Source organism: Haplochromis burtoni, unplaced genomic scaffold, assembly GCF_018398535.1.
Source record: "Haplochromis burtoni strain Fernald_Lab_line unplaced genomic scaffold, NCSU_Asbu1 Contig_173, whole genome shotgun sequence".
Lineage (NCBI taxonomy): Eukaryota > Metazoa > Chordata > Actinopteri > Cichliformes > Cichlidae > Haplochromis > Haplochromis burtoni.
Genome location: NW_024582534.1, coordinates 111,109 through 121,399, shown reverse-complemented (window position 1 = coordinate 121,399; position 10,291 = coordinate 111,109). Strand labels below are relative to the sequence as shown.

Below are 10,291 nucleotides of genomic sequence, written 5' to 3'. Positions count from 1 at the left end.
CCATCTGCTGCTCTGCACATACACACTCCTGCCCATCAGCTGAGTTTAGCAGCAGGAAACAAGCCACCAACACATCTTAAGCTGCAAGTGGAGGTAATGTCATAAAACTCTTCTGCTTTCATCAAATTCATTTTAAATTATTGATCCATCCCTGCTTTCTCCCACTTTTCTTCTCCCCTCCTGTGGAAGGGGAGAAAGTCTAAAAATAGCCGGGGAGTGTCGGTGCCTAGAAGTCTTTCCATGTTCTCCCAGTCTGGCAGCGTGAGTGAATTCAGATGAGCCTCCTGCAGCTCCCACAGCCGCTGCGTCTCATCTCATGCACAGCCTCGCGCATCCGTACCGATGTGCATACGCATGCACGGCCGTACGTGCGCGGGGCACACGCTATACATTTAAAACACGTACCTGCTATCACGCAGTCTCTCACACACAGAACTGTTTGCCCTCGGAGCTCGAGTGCTGTGTCAGTCCGTCGGAGAGCTCAGCGAGCAACCCCCCCAAAGATTCCCACCTCTCCGTTTATAAACCACCGCCATCAGCATAATTCTTCCTCGCATACCTGCCTGCCACACCCTGTCTCAGTTTGCCCCAGTTCCTCACACTTTAGCCAAAAAGACTCTATTTTAAAGAAACAGCAGTTAAGATGATGCATGGATCAGTGCCACAGCATCACCGTCAGTCCGGTGAAAACAAGAGACGACAGAAAGAAAAGGACTGAAACTTTTTAATGACCGCAAAAGCAACAGTGTGATCTCACTGAAAGCTGAGAACAACACCTTTACAACACGTGGGCTTGAGTGAATGAGCAGAGAATAACCACAGTTTGGTCTCCACACGAGGAGGCCTCAGCGTCCTGCTGCCACACCAGCAACATCGGATTAACAAAAGCACACCAAAGGGGTTATTTTTTTCTTTTTGAAGATAATGTTCAGTTTTCCTCCCATAAAACCTGAAGTGTAATATTCATAGGTCACGATCACAGCCAAAAGCACTTACCCCCACCAAACACAGATACTTCTGCTTTGGCAATCCATTGGTGTTGTGACCTGGGGAGCAATTATGGGAAAAATTCAAAAAGAGCTGGAAGCAGGGCATGACATCGCGGCTGAGCGACAAACGACTCCAGAGCAAAGCAGCGGAGCGCCGACCAAAACTGTGCAGCTTCTGTTGTCATCTATAACCAGAAATCTAAATGCAAACGAGTTTTACCGACACGTTGCAGCTCACTGTGTATCAGTGTTGTTGTGGAGACCTGGGATAAAAACCACGACGCCATCCTTTCATATCCAAACTGCTTATTCTTAGTTTTTGTTACTACATACGCCTCTATTCCATCCAGCTTAATGATGATGCTGTAAAACAGATAAACACTCATGCACCTGTTACTGCTGCTAATATAATAAAGAACAGGGTGCATCACAACCAGCACCAACTTCAACCTGAACAGCTCGATAAAGTCCGAACAGCAGGAAGTCGAGGGACTCGCGCCATGCAAAACTGGGGTTTAGTGTCATACCTGAGCATACGTGCAGGGGCCAGGGATCAAACGACTAACCCTGTGATTAGCGGACAACCCGCGTTAACACCCGAGCCGCTGCCAGCAGGAAACGGATAAAAGATAACAAAGAGTTTGAATATTCTGTGTAAAAAGAGCCAATTTACCAAAGTCAAGAGGGTGAGACGAGAGAGAAAGGGAGAAAGGCTGAGAGATAAACAAAGTGTGAGACCCTAGGGTCCTCTCAGGAGTGCGAGTGGAGGAGTGTGGGCTCTCTAATGATCAATCAACACCCTGCTTGCTGCCATGGCATCTGTTAGTACTCCAATGGCCTCCCGTCTGAGTGTGAGCCCGCTGCAAACTCCACACACAGCTGGTATCCAATCAAACTTCACAACTCGCAGAGCCGGGTCAAGGAGCAATTCTGACATTTTGTCGAATGTCAGTGTTCAACCTTTTCTAAAAGTTCGACCACACGGGAGTTTGGCTCTGTGAATATCGAAGGGTGGAAATGGGAAGGAGTGAAAGGCAAAGGAACGAAATGAACGTTATAGCGCTGCTCGAGGGCGCTACAGCGCAGAGAGAGGCGGACCGATGACTAACAGGGGACGCCGTGAGACCTTCGCATCTCAGCGAAAAAGTTCCCAGTATGTAGAATAAAACTAACTTTTCATAATTGGACAAAGTAAAGTCATCAGGCTGCACGCTACACCTTACTTTCTTAAAAACCCTCCCAGAGTCCTCCTGCAGCAGATTTTAACACTGGCAGGAAGCTACACTGAAACCTGTCACTTATCTCAGACAAAAGGAGACACTTGCTCAAAGGTATACAACTGACAGGCACAAACACGGCATGGAAACAAGATCACAAAAAGTGCTTTCATCCATCCTCCAAGGGCAGAGGATCTCATGCTTCACACATTGCTGAAGACGTCAGTCTATCGGCAGGTTTTTGGGAAACAGTCGCGAATATTCATTCATAAATTCACTGACAATTTGGAGGCCGCAGTTTTTGAACTGTGGAAACAGTGCAGACAGAAAATAGGTTGTAGTTTATCGAACAGAGTAAACGGGACCGCGTTTCAAAGTAAAAGACCTCCGTGCATCGTTCAATCTTTCCTCTGTTTCATTTTAAACAGTAAATCGTTCCCTTAATTGCAGCATGAATGTTGCTGTAAAACTGATATGCTGATCTATTAAGTTTATTGCTTTGTTAGTGGGAACAATCTGGCTGGAGGGAGCGGGCGAGGACAGGTAGCATCTGTCCCCACCTACTGCCTTGGCAGCATTAGCGTCATCTGCTAGCTTTGGCAGCATCTTGGAAGCACATCAATATGGCTTTATGTAGCCAGGGCCGCTAGTAGCTAGCATGCCAGTCACGCTCTTAGGCGACGCCTGCTCACAGCCTGAGCATCCACAGAGCAGCGAGCCAACAGAGCTAAGCGGAACTGAGCTGAGGCTGAACAGGGAGGCCAGGTCTCCGTGGACCAGGACCAGTATCTGTCATCTATCCACACATCCAAGCGTTGAGCCAAGTCCTGCGAACACTGCCATCATTGTCAGCTTTCTGTCTCCTTTTGCTAAACAGCGCTTCTGTTGGGGAATGCTGAGGCTCTTTAGATTTACTGATGCATTTGTGAAGGAGACTGACAGTTGAAGCATCTTTGATTTTTTAAGATAATTTCACTCGTAGGGCAGTGGACTACCCCAACGAACTACTGCAAACAGGCAAATAAAGGAAAAGAAAAACAAGCCCACCCTCGGGATTAATAACTGGGAGCCAGTCCAACAGGACACACTGGAAACACTGGCAGAGTTAATTATTCTAAATAACATGCTTTAAGCGCCACACTTACAAATTAGCGCCATTCTTCTTATTTACACGCAGACGTGACGTAAATTGCAGTGAGTCAGATTTTAGGGCGCAGGAGAGGTCAGGTATCGATAGCAACAAAGCCTGTGACGTTCACGGCGACTAAATGGCTGCGCTGGCCGAACATCACAGATCCTTGTAGTTATAACTGATCTCTGTGAGCACAACAGAGACATGAGCCCAGCGCACATCTAGACTGCTCTGCTGCCAGCTGAACAACAAAGTGACAAAATGTATTGACCCGCGTTGCCTTTGCATTATCTTTCACGATGCTTAGGCACGCCAATTTTAGGCAGCTTCCTGAATCATATTTCCAGCTTAATACCCGATCAATCATCAGAGACTCGCTAAACAACAAAGTGTATGTCACAGAAAGGACATTTGCCATTTTTAAGCACAAAAATGGGAGATTAATTAGCTTTTTTTAAACTGCAGTTTATCAAACTGTCTTCTTGCTCTTTATTTATTTAGCAGAAAGCTACACAACATTCAAACAATTAAAAATAACAAATGGGCCTACACTACACCCCCTTCCTTCAAGGCCACTTTTTAATCCCACATTGGCAACCACAGGTAGGCATGGGAGGCTTTACGCATAATAGCTAATGAAACATTGTTTGTGTGGAGCCTACAAGCCCAACAGCGGGCACGATCAAACAGTATGTGCAGTATTTTTGGCCTTTCTGAGTCAATATGTTAGGTTTGGATTCATTCAATTCAGTTTTATTTTCCCCGAAACAAATCACAACAACAGTCGCCATAAGGCGCTTTATATTATAAGGTAGACCCTACAATAATACATACAGAGAAAACCCAACAATCATATGACCCCCTATGAGCAGCACTTTGGCGACAGTGGGAAGGAAAAACTCCCTTTTAACAGGAAGAAACCTCCGGCAGAACCAGGCTCAGGGAGGGGCGGGGCCATCTGCCATCTTTGAGATTAAGCTGTGTGGGAGGTCTCACATACTGGTAGCAAACAAGGCAAGTTGACTATTAAGTAAAGATGTCACTAGAACTAATGCTCAGGGCATCAAAAATTCTAAAAATGCAACGACACTTGTTCTTCTTTGGTACCATAAACAGCATAAGCACAGAGGCAGAGCGAGTGGCGTAAAACTACAAGTGTTGTAGTCCGTCCTTACATGCAGACAGAGAACCACAAGAACAGGAAAAACTACAAGCAGCACAACATAAACTACAGCTGAGGAAGTCCAAGGGGTGATGATCAATTTGCAAAAGGTAATATGCAACTAACACTACTGTGCTTTGAAATACCTCCAATCTATCAGCGCTCATAACACACCTGCATTAATATGGGTTCAATGAATTCACCCCATGAGTCACCTCAACCAATCACAGCAGATGGCTCCGCCCCTCCCTGAGCCTGGTTCTGCTGGAGGTTTCTTCCTGTTAAAAGGGAGTTTTTCCTTCCCACTGTCGCCAAAGTGCTGCTCATAGGGGGTCATATGATTGTTGGGTTTTTCTCTGTGTGTATTATTGTAGGGTCTACCTTACAGTATAAAGCACCTTGAGGAGACTGTTGTTGTGATTTGGTGCTGCCTAAATAAAATTGAATTGAATTAATTTAATTGAGAGTCTGTTCATTTCACAGTAATAACATCTAAAGTATTATTCTTCTAATGTCAGGTCACCATATTTATATTTGAGAAAGCTGGCACTGCTGTTGTGAAACCAGCTTTTGTTCCATCGGCTGAAATGTTTGCAATGGCAACATTAACGCTTATGCTAACACAGCGTAACAGTGCGACATTAGCCGGCTACATGGCAACCGTCCTAACATCTCATCAACATAACATGAAGTCAACACTTTAAATAAATGATCTGCCAGCATGTCAGTGTTTTACAATGTGCTTTTATTTTAGGAGCTTATATTTAAGTACACAGGATGATCATTTTGTTTTGGTATTGAATGGGTAAGTATGTTGTACTGGTACTGGACCCAAGCTTCTGGTATCGTGACATCCCTGCTATTAACTATAGATTACCAATACTTTAATTCTGGTGTATTGATCAAACCCACTTTATGGAAACAGGAGTCTAAATCTCGGTGTGCTTCAAACAGACGTTAAGTGTGTTAAACATGACAGCTACACACAAGTCAAATGTAATTACTGGCTTTCACTAAAGCAATACATGCACTAGTAAGAACACTGTTGTTCCTAAATAAGCCCGTCCACAACATTAATGTTCAAGAAACGAAGAGCCCGCACCACAAAAATGTGTTTACAGATGACAGATGATGTCCGAGTACTTCCCCCTGAAATGTCAAACCTGCTATTATTGTTTCTGTAACGATCTCCGACCCGTGTTGTTGAAACTGCAATAGACTGATCTTTCAAAACTTAAAAGGAATAACAACAGGAAGGAAGTGAAAGTCATTATTAGCAGTCACAGAAGGGAAGCATCTGACAGACGAGACTTTGTTAGATGGACTCAGTCAGATGCTGGCGAGTCAGAGTTAACGACCAGCTGACCTAATCTGGTATCATTTGGTTCGGGTTCTCTTGGAGGGAACACTTAAACAAATCCTAATTCATGCTTACAGTGAATAAACCCCACAAATGACCACATAAAACAGAAGCAGCACACGGCTTCAGTGAACTGGTTAATGGAAAAGTTGCAGGTTGGTTACTTAGGTTTGTCCCATTAACACAATTCATTAAGGTTTAACCCTTTATGTGCACTGCACTGCTGATTCAGACAAAGGTTTTCTAAGTCGATGCCTTTGAGCCATCAAAGCTGTTACAGTGCTGGTTACTTATATTCAGAACTAACGACGTCACACAGATCTCTAATGTCAGCCTTTGTGTCGGGCAAAAATAATTAGCTGCCAACTAATAAATGTTTATTCTGCACAAATGTACACTGAGGAAAGTCATCATGAGACAACTAAAGACAGGTTAAGCTTTTCTTTAAGCGTGTGGGTGTTGGCTTTTTGCACAGTGCTGACTGCAGGAGGTGTGAAACACAGTTAACACAGGAAGTTTGAGGGTCGACACACTGACCAACTATCAAAAGGTCTGAGCTAATTTTACCTGTACTTTGAAACATGACCGAAAGCAACAAAAGGATGCTGCTTTTACACTGCAGGGGTAACGCTGCCGCACATGGATCTGGTTTCAAACCTGCAGGACCAGGATGTGGTGAAAAGTGGCACAACAGTGATGCAGCATCAGCAAAACTCACACAGGCTCTTTGCTCACTCAAAGGAGACTCCTCCTCAGTCGCCTGAAAGCATTTGAGTTGAAACCAAACTGCTGGAAGAGGGCGTGCACACAACAAGTGAAATCCAGCCAAAAAATCCGTCTAAAATTAAACTTGTATTCCCTAAACTGTGGAGGAGATGTGAGAACAGCACAAGGAAACTTAAACCCTCCTCCACTTCTGCAAACGCTCGCACGTTCTACATCATGTTGCTATGACAATTTAATTATAGTCTATCATGACTGCATTTTTGTTTATGTGTCTATGTGAGGCAGTTGGAAGATTATGTGTGAATGTGAAGTGGCACTCTTTGGCAAAGTACCTAATACTCGGTTGCAGGGAAAACAGCTCTAGCTTGTGGCGAGCGAGCATGTTGGTTTCACAGCGCGGCCAGAGCCCGTTTGTTGTGAGTCACAGCATTAACTCATTCAGCTCCAGAGGAAGGAGAATCGCATATGTCAGGGCTTCTCGCATGAATACATATAGAATAGTGACGCGCCGGTAAAACAATAGACCGCTCTGACAGCTGTAACCTTTGCGAAGTGTTTTGTTTCACGCTCGCTTCACCGAAAGCCAAGTCAAAGAAAGGGAAATTGGTGAGAATCAGAGGAGAAGTGACTCATTCCTCATACGGTCGTCTGAAACTGCTTCTTTTAAAAAGAAACATAAAACAACCGCAAACACGAGTCCCGCCTGGCAGACAGGACACGTTAACGTCACGGCGACTTCTCCAACGGGGGCCGTTCTCATGTCGTACCAGACCTCAGCACAGCATCTACGTCTCATCGAAGCCGCGGCGTGCACACGCAGCTCCGTGGCTCCACTCCAGAGAGCAGGGGGTCCGGATATGAGTCCAACCCCAGATCATGTGGAGAGGAAGTCGGTTATTACAGAGCGTGCTAGTGGTTTATGAGTTTGGTTTTAAAATCCAATATGAGAATTTGATCCAAGGGCAACTTTCGGTCTGCTCCGGTCAGCTCGGCGGCTGCACACGTGAACCATCCAATAGCACCTCTTTCAAGTCAGCACCGAGCAGCAGACCAAGACAGCTGGCCTAACATGTAGCTACAATACGCTTAAGTGATAGCCGACTTATGAGCAACACTGGATATGGATGTGAAGCACGGGTTACTCGATTTCCCATATTCAGAAAAAGGTAGAAACCGATGTTGTTCTTCAGCGGCTGCAGTCGTTTCCCAGGATAATCCCACTACAGGAATGTCTGACCGCTGCAGAGGGCCGAACAGTTAATGCAGCCTGCTGACCCAAGCACCATCTTTCTCCAAACAATCCTCGCGGGGTCACGGTTGCCAGAAAAGTGTCTACATTGGTGAACTCGTGCTCAGGCAAATCTGTCAAATAAATGAAGACTGTACGACGCCAACAGTACGATATTACAGCTGCTAACAGCTACTCCCAGTTTCACTTTTACAGCCAAACCGGGTCATGACCTCCTCTCGTCCTTAGGATCTTGACAGACTAAACTCTGAATCACATAAAACCCAAACCATAATGAGCACCCTCATTGTTCGAGTCTGGACTCATGCAGGAGTGAAGTCCTGTGGTGCCTGCTGTTGCTCCAGTGTATTTACAAACTACCCCATCACACACGCCGTCCTTTCTGCGTTACAATTACTGGTGTTACAAACTGAGAAAAAACGTCTATATCAGAAAGCACAAGATGACTTTGTCACATGTCGGTGAAATGACCATGAATTCTCATTTTCCAGCTAAGGTCGTCTCTTTGCGTGAGCCCACACACTTTCTCTAATTTCTTGTTCCATCATCCCACAGTATCTGTTACTTCACAAGAGTCTGCACATTTGACTCTCGCAAGAGGCCTTATGGTCAGCACGAGACGCAGTGATCCAACGATTAGCAGACAGGACTGGAACAGTTTAAAGGCTACAGAGTCAGAAAAAAGGAATCTGCAAGTGAAAGAAGACTATTGAGGAAGACCCTAAAAGCAAACTTTCACTTCCATTTATGTACTTAGTGATAGAGCTGGGGGAAACTGCACTCAGATAAAATGCAGTATACCTGAGCTTCATTGGAGCAGTACACATGTGCATCCTGCATGCGTTTATTAAGTTAGGAAATCAAAAGGCATACTCGTCCTCTCAGTTGCTGGAAACCAAAAATGCTTCTTTCTTACAGAAATGAGCCAGAGATTCACGGGCATTTTGGTACAGATACGTGTTAAAACTGAATGGTTTAAGGTTAGAAGTTGTCCACGAAATGCCACGTCAGGCTTTCATTAACTCAGCAGAAAGGGAACAAATAAGTAAGCAGTTCATTTATGTTGTTAAACAGGAAATTAACAGGCTGATAATTTGATCACAGCTCTATGAATCACGCACAACATTAAAGTTTTATAAATAAGTTGTGCGCACACAGGCTGAAAGTTATAAATGGAAGATCACCTACCCTCATTTTCAGATGTTGGACACGCCACCTGTACAACCAGATCAAATGTTCTTTCTGGATTCTCCCTGAAAAGAATGAAACAGTGTTTACTGAGAGCTGAGGGGGAATAAAAGCAGGTGTTACGTCCACAAGCTCGGGCACAAAGTGCGCACAGCCGCTGGGTCGCATTCCAGTGCACAGGTATGCAGGTGTACCCACTTGTGCCATCGGAGCTTTGGATTGAAAGAAAGACGGGCTCTTTGATCTCTAACGTTATCGAGCTCAGGTCACGGGACACGGCTCGTTCACGGCACCGAGCGACCGGTGTCCGCCTGCTCGGCTAGCGGAGCTGCTAATTGGTGGTCAGCTAGCAGACACGCCGACAGACTGACCCAAATGCTGAGCAGCCAGCTGGCCTCGCTGTTAAAGCCACTGCTGGAGATGATGGCTCAAATTACGCCAGACATTCCTTCGCATTTACGCACGCAGCTCCCGTTTAGCGTTATTCAAGCACGCGTTAGCCTTTAGCATAGAAACGACAGCAGAGAGGGCAAACACTCGGAGCTCTTACTTTATCCTGCTGTCCATGGTCTAGTTACAACATCGCGACAGCTCCGTGCTGTCGGGGGGCTTTGCTCTGAGGGCTGTCCGACAGTATTTCCACCTCGTCCTAATTTCAGCCTCAGCCCGTCTCTGCTTCGCGTTTATCGGACACTGCTTGGAAGGTGCCGCGTCCGCATGCCTGGAGGTGCGATATCGTGGCAGTCGGTGCCGTCTTTCCTGCCGCTTATGTGGCCTAAATCCACGATTCAGCGCCTCCGCGGCTATTTCCCACAACAAACACCATCCAGGAAGTGCTGTCAAAGATTTGGTGACGTCAGCGCGTCCGACGAGCACCTTGGCTGCTGCAGTGAGCGGCTGCTGCTCGTCTGCCCGCCGGCGGCTCCCTGCACTTACGCTGAGTAACAAGCGCGATGCGCACAGCAGGCCTGAGCCGTGTGATTCACGGTTTTGGTATTTTTTCATTATTGTTATTATTTTTAAACGGTTTTCCCCACGAGACTGTGTTATTAGTTCAATATCTATGGCAGCAGTAGCTTCAGCTGCGGCTCCCAAAGTGCGGCCCTAGGAGCCGCTGAGGGGGCTAAAAGTAGAAAATGTAAAAACAACTGATTTTGTCCAACAAACACGGATATAAGCTACAAATAGTCTTTGTTTTATTTCTAACTAAATGTGCTTAAAGATTTTTAAAAAGTCTTCAGTACCTTAAGATAATGAAAACAGTGAAA

The 10,291-nt window shown here is 45.6% G+C and overlaps 1 protein-coding gene across 4 annotated transcripts in view; it reads right to left on the bottom strand.

Annotated features, from left to right (window-relative positions):
• dennd1b (DENN/MADD domain containing 1B) overlaps nt 1-9,927 on the bottom strand; it is a 91,666-nt gene extending 81,739 nt beyond the window's left edge. The window contains exons 1-2 of one of the 4 annotated variants that reach the window (XM_042225525.1): nt 9,574-9,927; nt 9,024-9,088 (exon numbers count right to left, since the gene is read on the bottom strand). In XM_042225525.1, coding sequence (XP_042081459.1) covers nt 9,024-9,029 — 6 coding nt within the window. In that variant the 5' untranslated portion in view covers nt 9,030-9,088; nt 9,574-9,927. The remainder of the gene's footprint in view (nt 1-9,023; nt 9,089-9,573) is intronic. The other 3 variants (XM_005933782.3, XM_005933779.3, XM_005933780.3) reach the window with 3 other exon arrangements.
• Nucleotides 9,928-10,291: the final 364 nt, after the last annotated feature.